The sequence below is a fragment of the Neovison vison genome, chromosome 1, assembly GCF_020171115.1.
Source record: "Neovison vison isolate M4711 chromosome 1, ASM_NN_V1, whole genome shotgun sequence".
NCBI lineage: Eukaryota > Metazoa > Chordata > Mammalia > Carnivora > Mustelidae > Neogale > Neogale vison.
This window is the reverse complement of record NC_058091.1, coordinates 248694440-248722124: the sequence shown is the minus strand read 5'-3', so window position 1 is coordinate 248722124 and position 27685 is coordinate 248694440. Positions and strand designations below refer to the sequence as shown.

At 36.3% G+C, this 27685-nt stretch overlaps 1 protein-coding gene across 1 annotated transcript in view; it reads left to right on the top strand.

Annotated features, from left to right (window-relative positions):
- ADAMTS19 (ADAM metallopeptidase with thrombospondin type 1 motif 19) overlaps positions 1-27685 on the top strand; it is a 244146-nt gene that overhangs the window by 35776 nt on the left and 180685 nt on the right. The window contains exons 3-6 of the mRNA XM_044228322.1: positions 11367-11532; positions 19540-19712; positions 21638-21721; positions 22395-22552. Of these exons, the coding sequence (XP_044084257.1) occupies positions 11367-11532; positions 19540-19712; positions 21638-21721; positions 22395-22552 (581 nt within the window). The remainder of the gene's footprint in view (positions 1-11366; positions 11533-19539; positions 19713-21637; positions 21722-22394; positions 22553-27685) is intronic.

Below are 27685 nucleotides of genomic sequence, written 5' to 3'. Positions count from 1 at the left end.
AATAGACTATAAAATGAGAAATGAGACAGCCATCATAATAACAAAAAGTCAGTAATTTTGGATAATGAATGTTAGGATGGAGAACTTATTTTCCACTTTACACATGCTTGCCACTTTTCACATCTTCAACATAGTTACAGCTTCTCTTTATAATTATACTTGTGATATTGCTTAACTTTAATGGAGTTAAAAAGGAACATTTTGAAATTGTTTTAAAATGCATCTCTCTGTCAAATGCTGGTGAAAGTTAGAGGAGGCCAATGGTTTTCAAAAAAATGGGAGAGAAAGCATATTTTTTTCATTGGTAAGACTGACATGTATTCCTGAGTAATTATTATGGAGATAAAATAAGACTGTTGAAAGAACATAGCACAGAAGGTCATCATGAAGCATCCCTGGTAAAATCTCTAGCCAGTGTCCAAGAAAAGATAAATAGTCTAAAAACCACAGGAGGATTTCATCAGGGTTTATTTTTGAATATGTATCAGATAAATGATACTGTCATGGAATGCCCCTGAGTTCCTTTCTAATCATCATTTTCCCAGGAATCTCTGCACTCCAGGCATTCTAACCTTGCTTTTCCTTACACATGCTAAGCTGGTGCCCTCTCAGGGTCTTTGTTTCTCCTTCTGCCTGGAATGTTTTCGCTCCTACTTGCTCTGGCCAACTCTCAGATCTCTGCTCAGATGTCACTTCACCCAAAAGACCTTCCCCGCATCACTCTCTAATCCTTGAACTACTTGACACCTGAATTCATACTGTACACATAGAACTTTTCACTGAGTAAACAGGACTCAAAGGATGCCGTCATGAAACTGGGGGTTTATTCCCACTGGGATTCTTTCTGGTGTTGTTCACACTTAGGCTGTGAGAAGTAACTTGGTAAATTTAGTCACAAAAAGTCTCTGGTAGTTAAAATATTTATCCTCTAATCATTAAACCCTCCAAATTTCCATAGAGTTAGTCTCTCTGCCACATGCCTTCCACATTCAGGCTTGCTTAGAGCTACTTACTTGCAGTGAAGAAGGGGGAAGGAAGTCAAAGTCCTTGCTGTTTCCCCACCCAGGGCTCCCATTTCTCCTGCTCAGTGCCCTGAGCTTCCTCTGGCTCCTCAAGGGCAGAATCTGTAAGGGAAGCAGGAAGGAGGAGTATGTTTGGGTGACTAGTGATGTCATGGCTTGGTGACAGAGTCATGGCATGGTAATTGTGTGATGGGATAGTGGTATTGAGCCTTATATTTGATAGTTGCTTAAAATGGTGACTCTGTATCTCATGGGCCACACTTATGAGTTCTTGGGAGGCTCTCCTCTTCAGATATACCCCTCAGTCTCTTGAGGTTTCACAGTTGTCTTTTGAAGAGGGCTGGTTTGTCTTCTCTAGTTGATCACTTTCAGTGCCTGCCTTGTCCCTTAGGTATATGAGGGGATACGTCCAGGCTATATTTGAAACTCTGTGTGTGTGTGTGTGTGTGTGTGTGTGTGTAATAGAACACAGTCATAAATGAGTGTCTAAACCATCAAGGTAAAGCTTATTAACAGTGATAGAACAATTTTATGTGTAGCTTTGACTCAGTCAAATAAATAGCAAATTGTATCCCTTCCTGGAGTGTGGGTAAATTGGTGACAGGTCTTGCCAGCCTGGACCATCACTACTGTCCCCGACCTCTGGCTGTACGAAGTCAATCCTCATTTATTGAACAGATGATCAAATGAAAGAATAGCTAATAAATTATGATATGTTTAGAAGGTACACTTATTCAGCAATTAAAAACCAGACTTATAAAGATTAATACCATTAAGAAACAAAGTAGCATTGAAGCTATTCTTAAATGGAAAAGTAAAGTAGAATATAAAACTTGAACAAATGTGTGCATGTCGGGGTGCCTGGGTGGCTCAGTGGGTTAAACCTCTGCCTTCGGCTCAGGTCATGATCTCAGGGTTCTGGGACTGAGCCCCACATCAGCCTCTCTGCTCAGCAGGGAGCTTGATTCCTGCTCTCTCTCTGCCTACTCTTGATCTGTCTCTCTCTGTCAAATAAATAAAATCTTTTAAAAAAAATGTGTGCATGTGTAGAGACACACATGCACACACACACACAGGTACATACCCACATATCTACTTGTGTGTCTTTGTGTATATTAATAGACTAGGAATAAATATACACATACCTGTGTAATCATCCTATATGATACGGGATTTGGGATCATGATTTGCTTTTTTTAAATTATATCTTTTAAGTGTCCTGCTATTAAACGTTCTGGTTTTATGATCTGGAGACATTTTAAGGAAGAAAATAGAAAATAGAATTGTAAAACAAAGGAAGAAGGAAAGAAAAACTCAGTACTTGAAATGTTCTCCCAAATCAGTCTTGGGCAAGTGACTGGGTTCATAGCTCTGAGGCGGGTCTGGGGGTGAAACCCTCAGCCCTCTCAGAAACCCGTTTTGCCTTTGGCAGCTAATGTGTCTCATCATATAAAACAGTCAGCTCAGGATAAAGTTCAGAGACTAACACAGTATTTTTGTCTTCTGCTTTGTGAGGGATGGGACCTGGCCTTGCTGTTGATATCAAATTTTGGACATCTACCATTCGTGAGGTGTTGTGCCTGACCTCAAACCCTCAGTGCAAAATTTTTTAAAGATGAGAGTTATTTGGAATAACAGTGATATGGCCTCAGATGGCCTCACAAAGGCACTCTTTGGTTTGAATCCTGTCTTCACCACATACTGATTTGTGACCTTAGGACATAGAAAATCTTTTTGAAACTCACTTTTTTCAACTATGAAACTAGTGAAGTTAGCCTACATGGCACAAGCTTGCTGGTTGATTAAGTGAAAACATATATACACAGTGTCTGGCATTCAGGCATATTATTTTCTTACATTATTCTTACCTTGTAAATATTTTAGAAGAAGTAAAGAGAAAAAGACTCTATATTTTCTTTAGCTTAGGTAACTAGAGATTAGTTTGAGGCATGAACAGAGATACACATTCAGAGAGAGGCACTGGTGTGGGAGAAGGATTACACGTCTGAAGTGAGGGGATGAGAAGTGAACAGGGAGAATCATGCATCTTCAATGGAAGTAGTGGGCTGAGAGGGGGATTGGGGATTTGGGTATTGGCTCCATAGAGGGTGTTATAAAACCTTTGGGAGGGATTACTGCAGACAGCAGTTGCTGACCAAAGACCTGCTTTGGAGTGAGGAACGTGACCATTTTAAGGAAACAGAAACAGTTGCTAGAGAAGAGAGCAAGAGCAATGTAATATTCCTGGAGAAGAAAAGTGGTCAAGGGCCAAATGCCTCAGGGAGGAGAACAAAGGACAGGAAATGGTGGGCGGCCTTAGAACAATTTCCAGAGCTCAGTGGGGAAAAGGAAAATGCAGGTAGCACGCAAATTTAGAGTGATGTGTTAAAACCAAAAACAAATTTGGAAACTGGAAGTATTAGATTCCAGCTCTGATACTCAGATGAACTCTCTGTGTGATTCTAGGCAAGTTATGCCACATTTCCAAGTCTCGGTTTTCTTGATTTTAAACTCCGTTGATGGCCCAGTGATTTCTAAGTTTGCTTCTACCCTCATAGGTTCAGGATACTTTCCGAAGCCCTTTGGCAAAGAAAGAAAACAGAATAATGTTAACAGTGTGGTCTCATGAAAGCTTTTTCTAAAGATGGAACTTGGGCTCACAAGGAAGGCAATGCTGGGAAAGCCGGAGTGGAGAAATTGAATAGTAATTTCCCTTCAGATGGAGTTTACGTAGAGTAGATGGAATAGATGGTCTCAAGCATTGAGTGGATGTTTTCTTTTTATCTCAAAAAAGAAGAGTATATTAAGGTAAAAGCTACATTCCTTGAGTACCTGCTGTATACTAGGCCTTATGTGTTGAAGGCAGGAAGTTGAGCTCTGTGCCCAAAGCCTCATGGTCTGATCAGGGACACACAACAACCGTGACTATAGTGGACTGATTAGTGTAATAACGGGAAAGGTACAGTGTAGAAGTAGATCAGGGAGGCACTGGTTACTTTGGAGAGAGGGCCAGGTTGGCTTGTTTTTGAAGAAATAATCAAGAATGACTTTCTGGAAAGAGAAACCAGCATGTGCAATGTACCAAGATGTGATCATACAACTAAAAATTATTCTGAAATATGTTAAAATATGAAATTTGTTTACACAATTAAAATGTGTTTGTTGGGGGCACTGGGTGGCTCAGTCGGTTAAGCCTCTGCCTTCAGCTCAGGTCATGATCTCAGGGTCCTGGGATTGAGCCCCACATCAGGCTCCCTGCTCAGTGGAGAGCCTGCTTCTATCTTTGCCTGCTGCTCTCCCTGCTTCTGAGCTCTCTGTCTCTCTGTCAAATAAATAAACAAAATCTTTAAAAATGTGTTTGTTGTGGTTATATATAAAGTTGAGGTAGTAAAAATAAAACTGAAGAGGTAGGCAAGAGTTTATCATGACCTTATACTTTATATATCTTCACAAAGGATTTAGTATTTCCCCCTGTGGGCGTAAAGGGGAAACATCAAAAGGGTCAAGTCAGGAAGAGTTCAGCATTGTAAGAAAGTAGGATAGGTAGGGTGTCAGAAGTGTATTTTCATAGACTTGCTTGTATGTATTGAATACACAAATGCATGAAAAATCACTGCTATTTATAGTATTATTAAAAATGATGTCTTTTGAATAAAGCATCGAACAAACCTACAGTATTATAATTTACATCAAGCCCTATATTATGGTTACACTCTGAACTATAAAATGCTTTATATACTTTATTTACTTAATGAGATGTATACTGTAACATTACTGTACCAAAAAATACTCAAATAAAGCCAAATGTACATTGCTCAGTTCAGGTAGAGCATCAGCCTTGTGTCTATAATATTTTCATAAGCATCTCAAGATGCCAGATCTTTTCACAACTTCTGTAACTGCTGTGTAGAAACACAACATTTGGGCTTCTTTTAGAGCCTCACTAATTCTCTGATATACCTGTGGTCAGAAATGATAGTAATCATCCTCAGAACCTCAGGACATTGACTTTCCTATCAAGAATTTCATCATTTGATGTTTTCAATTATGTGGGTTCATCTTCTTCTTCTTCTTCTTTTTTTTTTTTTTTGCTACCTTTTCCTATCTCTCTACTCAAAACAGGCATCTTCTTAACTCTTAGCTAGACTCCATGTCCTCTTTACCTTTGCTCATAACATCTCCTCTCATGGGAACAGCCTTGCCCTCATCGTATCCAGATTCTGCTATCCCTCAAAACACTTCGGATATCCTGAAATTATAATGATCTAAAACATTCCTCATGTCCTTTAACACTTGTGCTATGGAGTTCTTATGATATGCTACGTATTTTTAAAATAGGACATTATCAAAGACTGACAGTATGCAGTTTGAGCCTCAGATAAATATCTTCAGCCAACACATTGAAAGCTGACCCAGAAAACCAAGGTTCTGGAAAATAGTTCTCCAGAAAGAATCAGGGAAGAATGAAGAGAAAATCTGAGGTAACTATAGTAGTGTTTCAGTTCTGTGAGGGAATGGGCAGTGAGGTGGTGGAAGTAAAGTACCCTGTCAGTGAAGAGGGGGAACAAGAATGGAGAGTGCCATGTCGTTTTCCAATTTTTACATCACTTATAATAATTTTATGTATTTATTTATGAGAGAGAAAGAGAGTGCGGGAAGGACGGAGAAAGAGGGAGAGAGAGAGAGAGAGAATCTTAAGCAGACTTCACTGAGAGTGGAGCTGGAGGTCTCAGGGCTCGATCTCACCACCCTGAGATCATGACCTGAGCCAACACTGAGAGTCCAGTGCTTAGCTGACTGAGCTACCCAGATGCCCCTAAGTCATTTTGAAGTTATGTTTGCATTAGAGTTTTAGGATCTATTTAAAAGACCATAATTAACTTGAATTTGAAAACATGAAATATTTATATTGGTTAATTGGAGCACTTCACCAACAGTATATTTGGCACATTTACCAAATCAAATTTTTTGTGCTTAGAATATAGTGACAGTTCCAGTGCACCTACATGAAGATCATTTTCTTTGTTGTCTTAATAAAGCACAGAGGCATCTAAATAGAGAAATAAAATGTCAGAACTAGTAAAAAAAAAAAAGAAATGAATGGTAACATATTAATGTAATTGTACAAAATACAATTGTATTTGGTAATTGCAAAATACCGAAATTCTTGCTAAATTGTGAAATCAAAGAATAATATTTTTTTTTTTTAAAGATTATTTATTTATTTATTTGACAGACAGAGATTACAAGTAGGCAGAGAGGGAGGAAGGGAAGCAGGCTCCCTGCCAAGCAGAGACCCCGATGTGGGGCTTGATCCCAGGACCCTGGGATCATGGCCTGAGCCAAAGGCAGAGGCTTTAACCCACTGAGCCACCCAGGTGCCCCTCACAAGAAAACATTTTAATAAACTGTCTGACATACCTCCCCACACTGTTTTCCAACATTTTTTAGCTGCATATCCTTTTCCTCCAATTTTACTGAGGTAGAGTTGACAATTAAAAATTGTGTATATCTAAGGTATACAACCTGATAATTTTTTTTTCCAATTTATTTATTTTCAGAAAAACAGTATTCATTATTTTTTCACCACACCCAGTGCTCCATGCAAGCTGTGCCCTCTATAATACCCACCACCTGGTACCCCAACCTCCCACCCCCCCGCCACTTCAAACCCCTCAGACTGTTTTTCAGAGTCCATAGTCTCTCATGGTTCATCTCCCCTTCCAATTTACCCAAAAGCACATACCCTCCCCAATGTCCATAACCTTCCCCCCTTCTCCCAACCCCCCTCCCCCCAGCAACCCACAGTTTGTTTCGTGAGATTAAGAGTCACTTATGGTTTGTCTCCCTCCCTATCCCATCTTGTTTCATGGATTCTTCTCCTACCCACTTAAGCCCCCATGTTGCATCACCACTCCCTCATATCAGGGAGATCATATGATAGTTGTCTTTCTCCGCTTGACTTATTTCGCTAAGCATGATACGCTCTAGTTCCATCCATGTTGTCGCAAATGGCAAGATTTCGTTTCTTTTGATGGCTGCATAGTAGCATAAAGAATAATATTCAACAACAAGAACAGATGCCACCATATGAGAATATGCACATGATAACAGAAATAAGGTAGGGAACATCTGTTAGACTTAATTTCATTTCCAAATTTTGTGTGAAATGTCTCAAAACATTTAAAATCATTTTGAAAAATCTAAATTAGAGCAATCTGGGAGAAAAGTGCTTATAAGTCTTGCATTTATTTTAGATGGTGTGCTGTATGATATTCATTCACATTCTCTTTTCTTTCCTTCTGAAACTTAAAGGACAATGTTTGCACTAACATGAATGCTGCCGGATTATTGACCCTTGTGCACAGAAGTCAATGGGAAAGATGAGGCTTTTATGGTGACACCGAAGACCTCAAGTCTTTCTGTAGTTCTTCTTTAATAGAAGGAATTATCTTGAAAGATACTGACCTAAGCTAGAGCACTTTCCTTTCTTTAGGATAGTATTCTGGTCTCAGATGGAAAACCCTTTCCTGAAGAAAGAACGCTAATTATTTAGTGCTAACTTTGCCCCAGAGTGAGCACACTGTAGTCAGACAGTAAATATGTAATGAATGAGTGAGTCACCATTTATAATTACTCCAACATTTTTTTCCTTTTCAAAAATGGCTTCTTGTTTTTAGAAATGTCTGCAGATAAAGTTCTAACCAACAAATAATTACCAGGAAGTGGTTTCCAAATCCTAACTTAAAAAAAATTTATTTCAGAAAATATTTAGTATGGTCCTATAGGAATACAAAGTGGATCAGTTTTGATTCTTTGGACTCCTGAGGTCACCACTTCATACTCAAATGTTTGGGTGCTTTGATTGCTTGTGGTTATTCTAATTAATAAAATAAAAATCATGGTGAGCATTTATTGAGTGGTTACCCAGTATCACATCCTATGATAAGAGCATTACATGTGCTTGTCAAAAGTCAATGTTCTGCACAGTCCTACAGTTGTGTAGATTAAGTCACTGTATCTTTCTCAAAGTTGCTTAGTAGTAGGTTATGAATCCAAATAATCTTCAGTCCACAATCTGTTTTTGGAGTCATTAAATTTTGTATGTTGGTATGCAATTCAATTTTATTTGGTTTATTTTTTTTTAGATTATTTATTTATGTATATGACAAAGACACAGCGAGAGAGGGAACACAAGCTGGGGGAGAGGGACAGAGAGAACAGGCTTCCCATGGAGCAGGGACCCCAGTATGGGGCTCAACCCCAGGACCTTGGGATCATGACCTGAGCCGAAGGCAGATGCTTAAAAACTGAGCCACCCAGGTGCCCCTTGGTTTATTTTTCTAAATCCAACTATATTTATAACCTTTTGAAAGAATGTATCAGGTTATAAATTTGTGATTTAAGGAAACTGAGCATGATGGTTTGAGATGCTCTTACTGAGCATCATAATACTTATTATTTTCATCATCAGCCACATTGTCAGTTGTATTAGTGACCTTCAATACTGACTGAACCTCAGAAGCATACTGATACATGAGCTAAGAGTAACATATTTTTGTATTTTCATAGCATGCATCAGGGATACATACTGTGATACCATCTACTCTCAATACCTGTGTAGATGTACTACATCTTAATAATTATTACTTCAAGTTTTAAATATTTACTGTCCTTTTTTCTATTAAGGGAAGATTTTTTTTACCTTTCTTGTAATTACTTCAAAATTCATTCTAGTTTTACATCGGAGACAATGAACACATGTGTGGAAAACAATTCATTGGGATTCATATTAAAAATAATTTTTTTGTTTACTTAGAATTTTCATTTATGCCAGAGGTTAAGATCATGATGAGCATTTTATACTATTAGAAATAATTTCTAGTATCTTTTCAGGTATTTGACATTCAGTGTTTTTTGAACTTTAGAGATTTAAAAAATATGTTTAATACTCTACATTCTTGGCATTCATTGTATGCTAGTCTGCATTAACCATCAAGAATTTGTAAATATGGGATGCCTGGATGGCTCAGTGGGTTGGGCCTCTGCCTTCGGCTCAGGTCATGGTCCCGGGGTTCTGGGGTCGAGCCCCGCATCAGGCTCTCTGCTCAGCAGGGAGCCTGCTTCCCTTCCTCTCTCTGCCTGCCTCTCTGCCTACTTGGGATCTCTCTCTGTCAAATAAATAAATAAAAATCTTAAAAAAAAAGAATTTGTAAATATAACTAAGGCACAGTACTTGGTCTTAAAGAAATTATACTTAATGGGGTAAGATGCAGACACATAAGCAATAGCGATTTTGATGAGGAGAATGAAATAATTGCTATCATAAATATAAAAATGACCCATTATAACAGTTTGAGGGAGGGATCTGTTGTTTGATGAATATCTGTTCTTTGTGTGACACTGTCCTAAATTTTTTCATAGACATCTATAAGCCCATGTTATTTTGAGATTGAGATGTTAAGTAAAATGTCCAAGTTTTTATACATAGTACTTGTTGAAATTAGGATTTAAATTAAGAGGTACCTGACCGCTTCTACCATAAGACTGTAGAAGTGGTTTTGGGCTTCCCAGACAAGATGGTATTTTAGCTGGGGAATAATGGTACAATGGAAATTTGTTACATAAAAAGGATTCAAGGGAATTTCTAGGCTGAGAGAAAGTATACCGCCGGTGTCTCTCTCACTTTTTCAACTTTCTGTCCTTTGTTCTAGTACCCATGTATTGGTGACTGTATTTTAGAATGGCAAAAGTATACACATGACATCCTACGATTTTTTCCTAGAGTGAGTCCAGGCTTCTCAGGTTGCTTTTCTCTACCTAATAAATCTGATCCTTATAAGCCCCTATGAATGAAAAAGCCCCCAAAATGGCACAAGTATATAATGCATACCTGTTATGTTTTACAAGAATTGTCACATTAAATCTTTTCTCCATTATCCCCACTCCCTCTTGTGTGTGTGTGTGTGTGCGTGTGTGTCTATGAAAGACAAGGAAAGGGAGAAACAGAAGGGGACAACAGACAGAGGCGATGGAACTGTTATTCTAGTACTTGAGAATTTTATTGATGTTCTAAAAATTTGATTAAAAAAGTGATGAGTATTTTTAGATTTATTCTTAAGATATTTTGTAACATTGATTCAATATAGAATAAAATGAGATGGCATATTGGCAATCATCTAGTCTTTCTGGAGAGAAGATATAATACACTTTAATGATTAAAACAAAAGAAAAAGTATCTTCTGTACTTTTAAGGAAAACACACCTCTTTTTAGTATAGATTTAATTTTTCTTAACATTCTGTATAGAAGAATTACTGTATCTGAAGAAGTAAGTATATTATTACTATTCTAGCTGTATGTGGATCAAATTAAAGTGAACTATACATAGTTTTTATGTAATTCAAAACAGAATGAAGAACTTTGATAGTAGACTGGGTATGAAAAATGCAGGTTCTAAGGAATTCTTCAAAAACATTGGTTAAAGAATTAACAGAATAGTCAAGTATATGTAGTCAAGTATATTTTATACATGTAATATATACATCACTGCAGAATAAAATAATAAAAATCAAAAAGTTCAAGTCATATGTCTCTGTGGAATATTTTCCTAGTTATAATATAAATTTATGATTTAAAAAAGGAAGGAAAGAAATGACAAGGCTTAGCCTCAATATAATAAAAGGATACCTACTTGTTATAAGTTATTTTTATTGATATAACCATATTTTACAGTTTTTAGCTCTCTGTCTGCAATTGGCTAACTTTAAAAACATGGCATTATATGACTTGAAACATGCTTGTGTAAGTGGTGATTCATTTTTTTCTGTACTTTACTGAGCAAAGGTTTTAAAAATGGTTAGTACATGGTTTCAGGAGTATTTTATATAATAATTTCAATGCAATGTCACCTGCCTTTGGTTTGACATGTTACATGAATCACTTTATTAAATAATGATTGTTGAGAAGTTGGACTATGTGGTACACGCAATTAAAAACGTATTGGTCTTCTGTACATGCCTACATGTAAGTGACCCCATGGGTCTCCCAAAGTGAGCCTTTAACCATTCCAGAATTTTTACTGTGCATCTGTTGCTGGCATCTAGCCTCCCACCCACACAGTCTAAGTCTAACTAAATGAAGTTTATGCTAGTGCAATAAAGTATGTAAAGATGAAGTAATAAAATGGGAAGACAGTTACCTTTTAGTGGCGTTGCTGAAAAAGCTTCACTAGAACGTATGCATATATGTGAAAGAACATAGAGTGTGTGTGAGTAGGAGAGCCTAGAAAGTAATTTATCCAAATAGTATTTCTTACGTATCTTTTTATGTTATATATTTCCAGATGGGATTTATACAGCTCAATGAGGACTTCATATTTATTGAACCACTCAATGATACAATGGCCATAACGGGTCACCCACACCGTGTATATAGGCAGAAAAGGTCCATGGAGGAAAAAGTCACAGAGAAGTCAGCTCCTCACAGTCATTACTGTGGTATCGTTTCAGGTAATGCCTTCTCCTGGAAGGGTTTCACAAATATGCAATGTAAGAAGAATACATTAAGATTTTTTCTCTTCCCTTTCTTTCTGTCTGTTCCTCTGTCCATCCCTCCATGTACTAGTTTTATACTTTTCTCAAAATGTGGAATCTTGGAGCGCCTGGGTGGCTCAGTGGGTTAAAGCCTCTGCCTTCGGCTCAGGTCATGAACCCAGGGTCCTGGGATCGAGCCCCACATCGGGCTCTCTGCTCAGCAGGGAGCCTGCTTCCTCCTCTCTCTCTGCCTGCCTCTCTGCCTCCTTGTGATTTCTGTCTGTCAAATAAATAAATAAACCTTTAAAAAAAATGTGGAATCTCTTCTGGTCAACAACAATTAAATATATCAATTTTAGACTTCTCTTTTAGTCTTCTGCAAAGTGCCACATTTTAGTATCAAAAAATGGAACTCCAGAGGGACTTCAGAGATTAATATGTAACATGCCCTATATCTCTTTCGAACTGTGGAATGTTCCTCGTGGTGTACTGTTTACCTCACAGGCATAGACATGACATCAAGAGAATTCCTGATCTCCTAAAACTGAATACTGTGAGCTCATGGCCTTATTTTAGTCCACCTCTTTGAGCCCATCATAACTATCTTTACTTCAACTCGATGCCTCTTCAACTCGATGCCTCTTCAACTCGATGCCTCTTCTACTTCTTCCTTCTTCTTGTTCTTGTTCTTGTTCTTGTTCTCCTTGCCGTTCCCCTCCTCCACCTCTTCCTCCTCCTCCTTCTTCTTCTTTTAAATTTGGCCCAAGTAAAAATCATCTTGGAGGTTAAAATTAACAGTGTAATAGGGAAGAGAGTGAAGATTTATTTCTTTGAATTTTATTCTCAGTATCAGAATACCTCCAATCTGGACATTTCAGAAGCTCATAAACATTTCCGACCATCAAATCCTAGTCTCTGCCAGTTCTGCACAGAGATAAAATGGGGCTGACTGTTTTGTGTGCTTTCTTATTCCTTTGGCAGAGATATCTGTGTTAGCAAGAACGGTAAGGAAAATGGATGATTTCTGTTATGTAAGTAGGATCCGAAAGTAATAACCAACACTCAGAAAATAATTAGAAGTGTCCCTAGGAAAATTGTTAGATATCTAATCCAGACATCTCAGTGAATAGTCACAGACATGAGAAAGATTTCTAGTTAGAATCTGAGGAAACATGAATTTAGATTAGAATTTTGTTGTAAAGACATAAAAAATTGACTTGCAGATTTAAAATTAGGTGTCAGTAGAGTGAGGGCCAAGATACCAATTTGAAAGTTGGTTATAGTATTTGAGACTAGTTTTGGCCTATGACTTGTGACAATTAGTAACATTTACAGCAGGCATAGGTTGCTCCTATCATTGCTGGCTTACAGTGTTTCAGATTCAGGAAGAATTACACTCTATTTCTGTTTTGGTGTATATATCTCAAATTAATCTATGATTTCTGTTTTCTTCCATGAAAACTCATGGTATCAGTCTGTATGGCAAGCATCTTCAGAGTGGGTTAAGTAGATATCTGTGCCCCTCTATTCATTCATTTAGTCAATTTAAGTAAGACATATCCCTCTTCTCTCTTCAAAGAAGTATATAGACACCAAGGAGATAAAACTGCTGAACAGAAGTCATAGTGTTATGTCCAAGCCAAAGAAAAGAAAGTCTCTTGTGTCGATGAATGATAGCAGCAACACTTTGAATTTAGTCCATTTAAGGAAAATGTCTTGTATGAGTTATACTAAAAGACTACGCTGTGTGACTTCCAAATCGGAGTAAGTTCCAGCTATTCTAACTACCATGAACAGGATGACACAAAGCAGGCTTTGTGTGCCATGGTGCGTAGAAGAAAGATTTTTAGAAAATTCTTAATTTTAATAGGTTTACAAAGCATAAATAAACAGTTACTATTTGGCAAACATTGCTCATGAAGTTTCTTATTGTTTTTATTTTGAAAGCATGACGGTTCGGTATTAATTGACCAAACTATTTGGGTCAGGCGCTCGCATGCAACGAGTATTAAGCTAGCAATTGGGCGATTCACCGAGTTTACCTAGTATTTCAAATACTTTTTAAATTTAGGTCTAGAATTTTAAAAATGGCTTTAAAAATAGCCATATGTGAAATAAAACATTGATTTACTTATACCAATATGTCTAATTGTAGCTCTTCCCTTTTTACTTCAGATCAGGCTGATGTGTTAACATATTAAACCCTTGATGCCTTGATATCAACCCTTAAACCTTGATAAACAGCTTTGGATAATGTTGCAGTATTTGCCTTCCTGCCTAGGAATGAAGAAGTTTCCTTGTATTCAAATTGGTCCTTTTACTAGTCTCCTTTATCATTTTAATGCCTTTGTATATTATGTTTCTATGTACTGACTTCATGAATATTTTTTTCTGAACAGGAAACCTTACCTTTAGGATGACTTTGTTGTGTCCTTCTATAGAAGATAATATAGAGAAGCCACATGAGGTTGAAAGCCAGAGACCCCTCCTCACCCCAGATCCAAGGCATAGCTTTGGTTTCATTCCAGCTCAGTACTCCTTGTCAAGTCCCATAAATTCTTTCAAAATTTTATTTTAGTATAGTTGCCACACAATGTTATATTAGTTCCAAGTGTGCCACATAGTGATTTGACACTCTGTACACTATTCAGCACTCATGACAGTAAGTGTAGTTACTTTCTGTCACTATACAAAATCAGTACGTTATTATTGACTATATTCCCTATGCTGTACTTTGCATTTATTTTGTAAAGAAGAAGTTGGTACCTCTTAATCCCCTTCCCCTACTATACCTATTACCCCACACCCTTTTCCTCTGGCAACCACCAGGTCATTCTCTGTATTTATGAGTCTGTTTGTGGGGTTTTTTGTTGTCGTTGTTGTTGTGGTTGGTTGGTTGTTGTTTTGTTCTGTAGATTCCACATATATGTGAAATCATACAGTACTTGTCTTTCTCTGTCTGACTGACTTATCTTAGCATAATGCCCTCTAGGTCCATCTATGTTGTCACACATGGCAAGATCTCATTCTTTTTTATAGCTGAGTGCTAGTCCATTGAATATATATATAACATCTTCTTCATCCATTCATTTTTCCATGGACACTTCAGTTGCTTCCTTATCTTAGCTATTGTGAATAATGCTACAGTATATATAGGGGTGGGTATGTTTTTCGTTTTCATTTTCCTTGAGTAAATACCTAGCAGTGTAATTATTGGGTGAGGTGGTATTTCTGTTTTTTAAGTTTTTGTGGAACCTTCATTCCGTTTTCCACTTTCCAAGCTCCATAGCTTCTCTGTTTGTTAACACAAGCACTACCAGTCACTTTGCAGAGATATAGAGCTAAATGGTGCAACTCTTATTCTTAAGAGGAAACCAGTGCATTATTTTAGACAAAGTAGTAAGTGAGTAATTATACTGTAGTATGATAAGGACTCTTATAGGTTCAGTACACAAGAAACCACGCATCTGATATCGGGGTCTGAGCTGCAAAGATCAAGTAAAACTTATCTTGATTACAGACGTACATCTCTGAGAGAAAGGGGAACAGAGTGTGTGGGGATTCTGATAATAGACTTTGGAGTCTCTGCCTGTGTTCACAAATTTATGCTACCACTTTGTAGCTGTGCGACTTTAGAAAACTGACTTTCTCTCTCAAAAGTTTCATGTACAGTAGACAGAATGGGGATAGCGATATCTGGACCTCAGAGCTCTTGTCAAAATTAAATGAGACTATGTCAGACGGTGAAAAACTCGTGTGAAGTTTTTAGTGCCTGTTGTCAGGCAGGGAAGAACATTTCGGGCAAAAGGAGAAATGCGTGCAGAGGTATGAAGGCCGGAGACAGCATCAGCGTAGGGAGCTGAAGCCAAATGGCTGCAGTATGGACATGAGATACAACTCTGGAAAGGGAGTCATGAACTGGATGATGAAGGGACTTCATTATATGTGCTGTGATAAGGATTTTATAGGGGAGCAAAAAGGTTTAAAGCAGGCAAGTGACATTAGTATATATTATATAACATTTTAGTAAAAACTTGTACGTCTAGGACTCCCTGTTGCAAGGAGGTTTGTAAAACTGAAGACCACCAATCAATTTGAGCGGGACATAGAGATCCCCTCTATTCTTAGAGCTAACTTCACCAGAAATGATTTCCATATGTCATCCTTAACTGTTGTGGAGACTACTGTCACTATGTGTAGGGCATTACGGAGAGCGCACATTGAGCATTGGTGACCACACATTTTAAAATTTCTTCACTAACTGGAAACGTGTGCCATCAACTTTGTTGTTTTCATGCATGCGTATGGGTAGAAAATGGTCTCAAGATTTGGGAGATGAAAAACAAGTTTAGCGTTGTTGATGGAGACAATGAAGCCATCAAAGAACGCAACTTAATAAAAAGATTACTTCAATATGCATGATTCATACACAATGGTTAACTTGTATGATGGAGTCTACCATTTAGTTGAGATTGTTAAGAAACATTCTAGGATGTTCCATGTAATCTATTTAAATATAACTTGCAAATAAGGGTGTAGCACACTGGCAGATTAGAGCGAGCACAGCTGCCCCTAGCTGGAGTAATAAAGGAAACAAACTTTTTTCTCTGTTTACCATTTCTTTTTACCATTCTTGCTATAGTTCCCCCCATTTTATAACTCTCCCCTTGGTTTCTTCTCATCTTATTTTTCTTACATCTCTGTCTCTTCTGTGGGCATATCTTGTTCCATATGTACATCCCCTAAATGTAAGCATTTCCTCGGGTTTCCTCCTTTTCTTTCTGTTTCTTGCACCACATGCTTTCCCAAGGGTGATGTAATCTAAACCCATGTGTTCAACCTCGCTTATACACTGATTAGTTCCAATCCCCAGTTTGACTTATCAAACTGTCAGGTGCTTAGTCACCAGTACTCAGCTATCTCTTAGACACTTCAGATTTACTCAGTCTAAAATGGAACCCATCATCTTCTTTCCCAAATTCCTCTCCTAATATCCTCTGCCTTCTATCTACCTAGTCACTCAAAAATATAAATCCAAATCACCTCCCATCCACCCCTGCACAAACCAAAACAAATAAAAACAGCACAAAGGAGAATAATTCTAACAACCTCCCTTTTCTTCCCCTAAGTCTGATTAAAGTTACTTGTGATGATGTCTGCTTTCTAATATATTGCCAGTCTTTTCATCCTTTGTCTTCCTACCGTTGCATGATTTTCACATACAAGGTCAGTGACGTATCCTTGTAAGAGAGCTGCATATATACTTTCCTCCTATAGTTAGTTTATTTGGTGTTGACCCTGCCAAGTCTTTTCATCTACTTGTAGGAATACCCCCTACTAAATATTGTAAGTGTATATAACAATATACTAACTGTGGATAGGTTTGTGATTATGATTAGAAAAACTACAAAATTCATTTCTAATTGTCATAGACCTCAAGATAGAGATAAAACCAATTTCTTATGTTGTCTTTTATCAAGGTCTTTGGTTTTAATCACTAAATATGGATCCAGTAAGTGCACTTCTAACTCTGTGGTCCTGTTGCAGATGGCTACTGTTGTTTTTGTTCTTGAGCATCATCATGTTTCATGATATAATGCTTTTTTAAAAAAATTATTAAATAGGGCGTGTTTGCATTTGTTTTTATAACACTTTTGTTACCTTAGTTAACAAATTCTTTCTGATAATTTGGGTAGTACTGTTCATTAAATAGACTTTAGTCTGGGTCACTGCTAGTCAGAAAAGGAGAAAGTGTAAATAATGAAGATATCTCAGAACAGTAGAGTTTCCAGCAAGGGTAGTGGGATCCAGTTCTTGTTAGATTTCAGAAATAACTCAGTCAAGCTTAGAAGACAGTAATAGAAGGAAACCAGTGGTACAAAAATTCATGGTATAAATTAATCCTGGCACCATAGAAAGATGTTGGAGGGCAGGAAAGGTAGAATAGATAGTTTGCGAAGTAGAATAGAATAGTCTTGAATTGGATTGACAAGCCAGGGCTTCAACCTGGAACAGGACTCAAGGAAAGCAATTTATCAGACGCCACCATGATGGACTAGAACTGTGAGTTCTTTGAAATTCAAAACAAAGTTAGGGACATCCAGGAAGACATGACCAACTGAACACACATGTTTATCTCCACAGGACTCTACTAAACACCCATGTTTACTTCTAGGGATTCTGTTAAAATTATAGTAAAGAATATAGTAAAGATGTTGGCTCCCAAGTACCAGTTTTAGAAAAGAGGTGATAAATAAGTAGCAAGGAACAGAACAGGTTATCAATGATTTAACCATGCATTGTGGAGATGGTTGCCCAAGTGTAGAAATTTATTAAGACTAATTGAATTGTACACTTCAGTGGCCCCATGTGTTGTCTGGTACATATCTCAATAAAGCTGTTAAAATAATAAATTCATTATTGAAGTATCACATGCCTCTGTATGAATTATGTGTCCAATGGCTGAATTTTCCCAGAATGAAGATGAAAATATCCCAAAATTTTCCCATGTAGTTAACACACAGATCACAATATGGAAAATATCAGCACCACAGATGTCCCAAAATACTTAACTGTCCTGACTTCTAACGTCACTTCTTCCCAGCTTTTGTTTCTGTAAATGGAAGCATACACCACCTACTTTTCTGTAATTGGCTTTTTTGCTCAGCATTGTATTTTTGAAGTTCATCCATGTTCTTGCACATTGCAATTGCTGGTTCAGTTTCCTTGCTCTGGAACATTCCAGGTCTGGAACATTGTATGAATGAATAGGCCAGAATGTTTTCATCCATTATATTATTGATGGATATTTGAACTATTAAAATACTACTGTGAATAATTTGTACATGTGATTTGCATGCATTTTGGAGGAATAGATATTTTAGATCATTGGTCATTGGGTATGCAGGTGTTCAACTTTAGTGGCTACTGCTAGCCAGTTTTTCAAAGTGTTTATCCTAATTTAAACTCTCAGCCTGTATGTGTATAGAACTTCCATTTCTCCCCACATTCTTGTCAACACTTAATATAATCATCTCTTTATTTTAGCCATTCTGGGGATTTTGGGTAATTTAATTAATTGTGGTTTTAATTTGCATTTCCCTGAAGACTAATGGAACTGAGCCCCTTCTCATATGCTAATTCGCTATTTGGATGTCTTTTCTTGTGTGTGAGAAATGGCTATTCAAGTCTTTTGCCAATTTTTCAGTTGGGTTATCTGTTACTGATTTAGAATAGCTTTTAATTTATTATGGAAAAGTATTGTAACTATCTTCTCCCACTTGGTGGCATGCTTTTCATTCTGATAGTGGCATGTTTTAATAAACAAATTTTACATTTTATGCACTTAAATGTATAAATATGTTTATTTGTGGTTACTGCTTTTAGTTGGCTCTGTTTGATGAATCTTTATTTCCCTGAGGAACTTCTACTGTGGGATCCTGATGGAAGACAGAACCAAGTCTTTTGTAACCTATGCATAATGTTTTAGTAATTAAGGGTCTCTGCCTGAATTGAGGATGTGTGAGGCAATCACTTAAAGCAATTTCTGCAAGTAGACTTTTATTTTGTCACTAGTTTCAAAAAGAAAATTGTGATTTTTTTATTGGATTATTTTATTTACTCTGTGCTAGAAATTTGAGTAATGCGATCTTATTGTAAGACATGAACAACACTAGATGTTACTGTTTTTCAGTTTATAGATGAGGAAACCAAGGCTACCTGAGTGATGTTAGTTTCCCAAGTGGCAGAGCTAATAAATGGTAGATGTCTGGTCTGTTTGATTCCAAAGTCATGCTCCAAAGCCAGATGCCCTTTTAGATTGTATGTTGCGGGGAACTTCTTTGTTTTTTGCTCATTACTGTATTATGATCATCATAATTTGATATTCAATAAACACTTTTTAAAATTACTGAAGAAATAGAAAATTTTTTATTCACTTTGCCAATATGGAGTTACACTGGAAAATCCATTTCTCTGTTGCAGATAAAGGAAGACCTAGATCTAAAAAAATAACAGAAAGTGGAAGAGGGAAACGATATTCATACAAATTACCTCAAGAATACAACATAGAGACTGTAGTGGTTGCAGACCCAGCAATGGTTTCCTATCATGGAGCAGATGCAGCCAGGAGATTCATTCTAACCATCTTAAATATGGTAGGCAAACTTTAAAGTGCGCTTGGAATTTTTTCAAGAAAACTCTAAGGAAGAAATGCGTGAGTATAATGACATTCTTTAAAAATTAACTCATTACTGTTCCTTTCTTTTTATTGACATCAGTTAAAAAAAAAAAGATACTTTGAGTATGCCAAATTGCTCTATCTCAAAAGATATCAAAATAATAATTCACGTCTTCTAATAAAAGAAACCATCCTTATTGTTGATTTTGATGTGGCAAAACTATTTTCTTCTCTTTTGTCTTTTCTTTCTTTGTTTATGCCCTTCTTTTTATTCTCTTATAAAAGGGCATTTGCTGAAATTAGAAATGTTAGATTTTTTTGTACGTATGGCCCCACCCAAAGTACGATACATTATGAGGTGGAACAAAAGAGAGGCTGGTAATCCACTGAGATCTTACCTAGGTATGTAAAACTTGATGTCAGATATAATACTAGTTTATGAGTAAAGCCTAATAGCAGTTAGCTCAGTTTTTATCAGCTGGATCACACATAGCTTAGTTCACTTAACAATTTCTGGACTGCAGGGGCGCCTGGGTGGCTCAGTGGGTTAAAGCCTCTACCTTCCACTCAGGTCATGATCCCGGGGTCCTGGGATCGAGCCCCACATCGGGCTCTCTGCTCCGTGGGGAGCCTGCTTCCTCCTCTCTCTCTGCCTGCTTCTCTGCCTGCTTGTGATCTCTGTCTGTCAAATAAATAAATAAAATCTTTAAAAAAGAAAAAAAGAAATGTTTAAAAAAAAAACAATTTCTGGACTGCAAAAATCTAGTTTGTACCTAGCATCTTACAGATGTTTATCACCAAATGAATTCTTTGACTTAATTGCCTACCCTGTTGGTTAAACCTCCTGCAAGGCAGAATTAGAAGGTTGGAGTGAAGCGTGGTTCTTAGGGGAGAATGAACATAAATAAAAGCCAAAGCCAAAGACAGATGTCCATTTATTATTCCAGTTACCATGTAAAGCAGGTAGGAGCCCCTGATTCAAGGATAAATATATGATGTTTCACAAAACTCCATTTTTACTGTTTTTGCTCATTTTTACCATTTGGCTTACTTGAGTGGCGAACAGATTTTCCCACCCTTCTGTCATTTCTATGTTCAGCTACTTCCAGAGCACTCGCCAACATTCTGGTACCGGGTAGACTAACATAGCCTACCAATTTCAGTTTCTTCAAAGTAGTTCTAGATCTGAAAGTAGGGGTTTGGTTTTATATTCTATTACAAATTAAGTAAACACTAAATCTTACAAAAAAATCAAGGTACCACATAAAAATTTACCTGGCTTTCCAGCATTGCTACACACACCATCTTTTGGGGAAAACAGTTGTAAATGAGGATCTGATACCATTAATCAACAGTGGCCTGTGAGCTTGTCTTCCTGGGTAGCATTGAAGAGAAGAGCTTTGAAAACCTTTTCCTTTTTGGCAGCTAACTTGGGGAGAAAAAAAGAAAAAATACTCCAAGGAATGAATAAGGAGGTGGCATAAAGCAGGCTCAGTTTTCAGGATTGTTTCTCAGAAGAAAGGAGGACACTGGCATTTTGTGGTCTTAAGAAAAATTCTAGGGTTTGGTTACTAAAATGCTGTCTTCGGTATTGTGAAAGGCCTACCTTCCCTCTGTATCCCACTGAAATGCCTACAGAGTTAGGTTGTGATGAGTATCTCAGAAGGCTAGGTCTAAATTTCTTGGTATTTAAAATGAATTACCTGAGTTATTCTTGCCTATTAAGCTAATTTTAAAATTACTTACATGTTTTTAAGTTGGGATATATATATATACATATATATATTTTGTTGATATATATATATATCAACAAAATTAAGACTTCTCCCATGTCTGGGCTTTAAGAAATATAAATTTGATTTTCAGTCTTATTTCAGGATTTTTATTTTTATTTGTTTTTAGGTTTTTAACCTTTTCCAACACAAGAGTCTTGGTGTGCAGGTCAATCTTCGTGTGATAAAGCTTATTCTGCTCCATGAAACTCCAGTAAGAAAGTCTTGAGTTTTTTGTCCTATTAAGTGGGGTGAGAAGTTGTGTTCAGGTACTTTTAAGTAAAGTGAATTTGAAGAGTATGCTTTTTATTGACTTGAAAACCCAGAAATATGCACGAAATCCCTTAAACTATACATGAAACTGGCCTTTAGATTTGGTTAATACCTCGGTTTTATTCTAAAAATGGAACGTTCTTAGTTTCCAAGGTTCCTGACAACAAACCTTAACTTTCCAAGATGTAATTTTTAAAAGTGATTTTTAATGACAGTTTTATTTTCTTATTTAAACCTGTGCTTTTGAAACCTCTTCTTATCTGTAATTCATTTTAGAGAATGAATACTTTTCAGTATGCTGCTTAACTAGAACTTTGGAAAACATTTGTTCTTAAATTGTAGAAATAATTAAGTTATTTAAGTCTCAAAGTTCCACATTCTTAATTCACCTCTCTTCTTTTTCAGAAGAGCATGGAACATATTTTGTAGTTATTGTACCCTCACAAAGTTTCAAGATTTTTAGCTCAGGCTAAATTAATTCTGAATGTCTTCCAGACTCTAATTAATGTTGTTATGGTCAGCAGTCTGCTTTAGTAATTCATGGTCTCCTCAGTTTTTAGTTTTTGGTATATCTGAAAATAATTTGCCTTAAAGTGAAATATTTTCTTTTGCAGGCAGATCTATACATTGGGCACCATGGAGAGAAGATGCTAGAGAGTTTTTGTAAGTGGCAGCATGAAGAATTTGGCAAAAAGAATGATATACATTTAGAGATGTCAACAAGCTTGGGAGAGGACATGACTTCAGTGGATGCAGCTATACTTATAACAAGGTAAATCTTCCAAAGCCAATTAAATGACATTCTTAATTCGATGGCTGTGCTGTTAATCGGATTAATTTCTTCAGGGAATGCTTTTATTCTGGGTTTTATGTTCCAAAAAACTTTTGGTATAATGATTTTGTCATCTCCCTCAATTTATTATAACTGATTTCTGAACAGGCATATTTTGGGTGGCATATTGACAAAATTTTTAGCTAGGTAAATCAGAAAAGATTTTTACCCTCAATTTCCAATATGAAGACAAAGCCTTTGGTGATGATAAGTGAATTTTGGTGGAACTGCAAAATGATGAACCTTCACCTACACTGTGTGTTTTTCAGTCATCACCATATGGATAAAGCACCCATTATGTTAAACTCTGTAATTAATAAACTCTCTGGTACTGTCTGAGGAAAAAGTTTCAGTTAGATCTCTAGCTAATTAATTTTTGGCTGCATTGTGAAAGTCTATACCACTAAAACACATTTGTAATGCAGCATTAAGGGTAAATATAAAAAGGTGAAATAAGGAGCAACAATATACTCTATGTGAGCACTCTATGGTAGAAATAATAAATTTCTTGCTTAGAACTACTAAAAATAAATAGTAATTTATTATTCTCTGGCAATTTAATTTTAGTATCAATAGTATCAACATTTCATATCACAGAATACTCAGTAACATCTAAAACATGATTTTCTGTAGTGGGTATATTAACTTCATGATAGTTTCTTGTTGTTGAATTATATAAAAACTATCTAATGATAAATAATTTATAAAGGCGAAAAAAATACACATATAAATACAGTGCAATCGGATTTCTATGTCCAGCTATGTAAGTGGGTCTGCTACTGGACTTACATAATAAACCATGATAAAAATGGAAGAATATTAATGAGGCAAATACTAGTCAGTGGAGCATGAGCTATACCATACTGCAATCTCTGAAAGAAGGAAAATTTATTAAGTGAGCCCCACTGTCAACCCAACTTTTTGCCAGGACAATTCTTTGGTAAAACAAGCTGGAATCTAGGTAGAGCACAGTGGTCCTACAGAGGGTACCAGAGATGAGGCATGCAAGGAATGGTGCCAAGAGGTCCATGTGCAGACCATCTGTGAGTACTTTGCAAGGCTGGTCTAGCTATATATATAGATAGAAACTTTCCAAAAGCATCAGAGTGTTACAACTATGGAGGTTAAATTTTTAAAAGATACTAGGAGTTGAGTACATTCAGGCCACAAGAGTGAAGCAAACTGATTAATACCTTACCATCACTTCTAATATTTAGCTGAGAAAACAGAAAGGCTGAGACTTCATAGTAGGGACCTAGATCTGAAGAAATGTCTGCTCTGACCTACCCTAACAAAACCTGAAACCAAGCACCTATAAGATATTTAGGGAAGATAGAATTTGGAGGTTGAGTTACAACAGTTTACAAAAGCTTGGGAATTATGTTGAGATTTAGATAGATCCTTCCTCCTAAGGAATACACTCAAACCTTGTCTAAGTTCAGAGTGACCTGTCAGTAATTGAAATCCCTTCTAAAACAAGAGTCAGCCCTATTCAGAGGAAGATAACAGAATCTTGAATGTCTATAATATTATCATCTACTGTGTCTCAAACATAAAAAAATTAGCCAAGCAAACATGAAAACGTGACTATGGTCAAGGAAAAGTAGTCAATAGAAACTCATCCTGAGATAGTTCACATGTTGCATTTACTGATCAACTTGTTGTAATTGGAATCTCAACAGAAGAGAATGAGAATGGGTAAGAAAAATTATTTGAAGATGTAATGGCAAATTGTTTCTTAAATTGATGGGAAAACAAAACAAAACAGAACCAACAACCAAAACCAAAACCCTTATAGGCCTAGGTGTATCTTAGGTAGATGAGTGAAAACCAGAGATACAGAAAATAAGTTTTAAATTGGCCAGAGAAAGAGATAAGTTACATGGGGGAAATAATGTTAAGATCAATGACTGATTTCCTATCAGAAAAAGATGAGTCCAAAAGACAATAAAAATGGTATCTCTAATGTATGGGGTAGAGGGGAACCCTATCAACAAAAAGTCTCAGTGAACTTTTTTTAAAAGACTTATTTATTTGAGAGAGACAGAGAGAGAGAGAGTGGAAGGAGGGAAGGGGGGGAGAGAGAACCTCAGGCAGACTCCCTGCTGAGCATGGAGCTCAATGTAGGGCTTAGTCTCAGAGTCCTGAGATCCTGACCTGAGCTGAAATCAAAAGCCAGATGCTTAACTGACTGAGCCACCCAGATGCCCCTCTCAATGAATTCTTCAACAAGCTTTTTTAATCTATGAAATGGTATCCTCACACACATACACAAACAAAAAAATCTACAACTGACATCTTACTTAATGGTGAAAACCGAATGTTTCCCATTAGGATTGGAAGCGAGACAAGGATGCTCACTCTTATACTTCTATTCAGTTTTGTACTGAAATCAGAGCCAGTATAGTAAGGTGGGAAAAAGAAAAAAAAAAGGTATAAATATTGGGAAGAAAAAATACAAAGCATTTCTCTTCACAGATGATCTAGCTCTATACAAAGAAAATTTTAAGAACTACAGCAGCAGAATTGCCAGAAGTTGTAACTGGATTTTTCAAGGCCATAGAATATAAAGTCAACTGATAAAAACAAATTTATCTATTTATAGTAGAAATGAAAAGTTAGGAAAATTTTATGGTAACCTCCCAAACCGTAAAAGATGTAAGAATAATGTAAGAAAAATGGGCAAAACCTCTAAAATGATACCTCCATAACACAGTTGAGAGAAATTAAAGATCTAAATAAAGGTTTTTATTTATTGGAAGACTAAATATTCTCAAGAAGGCCATCTTCCCCAGATTGTCTGAGAGTCAACATAATCTCAATGAAAGTTTGTGCCATCTTTTTTGTTGTTGTTGTAAAAATTGGCAAGCTGATTCCAACATGTATTTAGAAAAAGAAAAGATAGATAAGAGTCAAAACAATTTTGTAAAAGAAGAGTAAACTGGGTGGGCTTACATTATTTGATTTCAGAATTTATTATAAAGATTTGGTAATCAAAACAATGGGGTATTGGCAGAAACTTGGCAAAGATGAATGATGTGGAATAAAGAATCTGGAAATACAGCCATATAGATATGTTCAATTGACTCTCAGAAAAACCCACCAATATAATCGAGTCATGGGAAGGTAGTTTATCAATGAAATGGCTCTACAACATCTGGATAACCATGTGAAAAAAATGAATTTCAATCCTGCTTTACACCTTGTGTGATGTTAATTCATTATGGGGCATAGAAAGCTACATGAAAGCTATAGCTATCAAACTCTCAGTAAAAAGAAAAGAAAAAGAAAGAAAGAAAGAAAGAAGAAAGAAAAACAGGAAATCTACATGACTGTAGGGAGGATAATAATTTCTTGGATAGGATACAAGAAAAACACTAATCAAAAAATTCTTAAAAATAATCATTTGGACATCTCCAAAATTTAAGCCATCTTATGTCCAAAAGATATTGATATGAAAATGAAAAGACAAGCCCTGGATTGGAGAAAATAGTGGCAATACCTCTGTCTACAAAAGCATTTGTATTGGAAATGCATATTTGTATATATGCATATATACACATATAATATATAAATATAAAAAAGATTAAAACTTAGTAAGAGAGATGATCAGATAAAAATGACCTGTGTTTGTCCAAATACTAGCTGGTGATCTTCAATTGATTAAACGACCTGTCTCAGTCTTGTTATTATCAACAAAGTGAGGATAGTAGTACCAGGACAAAAATATAAGACATCTTGTATAAAGCCTACCAAACAGTGAATGTTTAATAATTTTACTCCAAACAAATAATTGTTTAAAATCCTGTGTAGACTCATACTGATGTGAAAGACCCACTATCAGAAAGACCATTTGTTGTATGATTATGTTATAAATGTTTTTGTCAGCCCATAGTTAAAATTCACTTTCCTTTTTAATAAAATTATAATTATGTAACATTGTGGGTCAACTACACTCAAAAAATCTTGGAAGCATTATAGTTTCATCTCACATTATCTTAATACATTTAAGAATCATCTTTTACTACAGTAGATATGCTCTAGAACATTTTACTTTGCCTTGTATTGCTAGGGAAAGCTAGCAACAAAGGAAGTAAGAAGGATTAGTTAAGATTGTGGCTTTTAAGCCTTTATAACATAAGAAAAAATAGTGGACTCAATAGATTCTTTTTTCAGGACTGAAGAGAAAAATGGTATTAGAAATAAGGAATAGGGGCACCTGGGTGGCTCAGTGGGTTAAAGCCTCTGCCTTCGGCTCAGGTCATGATCTCAGGGTCCTGGGATCAAGTCCTGCATCGGGCTCTCTACGCAGCAAGGAGCCTGCTTCCCCCTCTCTCTCCGCCTGCCTCTCTGCCTACTTGTGATCTCCGTCTGTCATATAAATAAATAAAATCTTAAAAAAAAAAAAAGAAATGAGGAATGACATTAAAGTCACAGTACTGGTGGGGCAAGACTTGCATGTAGAGAGTATGATCCTAATAGTGTATATATTTTACATGCATTTAGTTATGTACAATGTATTTAGTTATATGAATACATAGGAAATAAAACTGTAGAAACAGACTTTAAAATGTTAACTATAAGTTTTCCCAGATAGTGGGATTATAGGCTAATGTTTTAACTTTATTCTTATATTTCTCAAATTTCTGTAAGAAATATACTACATTTTAATGAGGAAAACAATATGAATTAGTAATCAAATTATGAGTATCATCCTCTTTAGTCTCAGAAGCATTATTTCAAACACCTAACAAGCATGAGAAAGAAGACAGATCTCATCAGGTGGCAAGTTTATAAAAACCTATTTGTGGCTAATGCATTCTGACTATTCTGGTTATTTCTATATAATTCTGGTTATTTCTAAGGGATCTTTTAGTTATGGATAGAAAATCAAAGTTTCATTGTCTAAACAAGTTTTCTGCTCAAAACCCAAAGCAGAAGTCTTTGTTGAGAGGTAAAATTTGCTATGATTTTCATGTTTTATGGGGAAAAAAGAAATCTTTGTACACCTCTTTAATCCTTTAGTAGAAATGTTGACTTCAATTTTTTTGTACTCTGATTGCTAGGACTTAG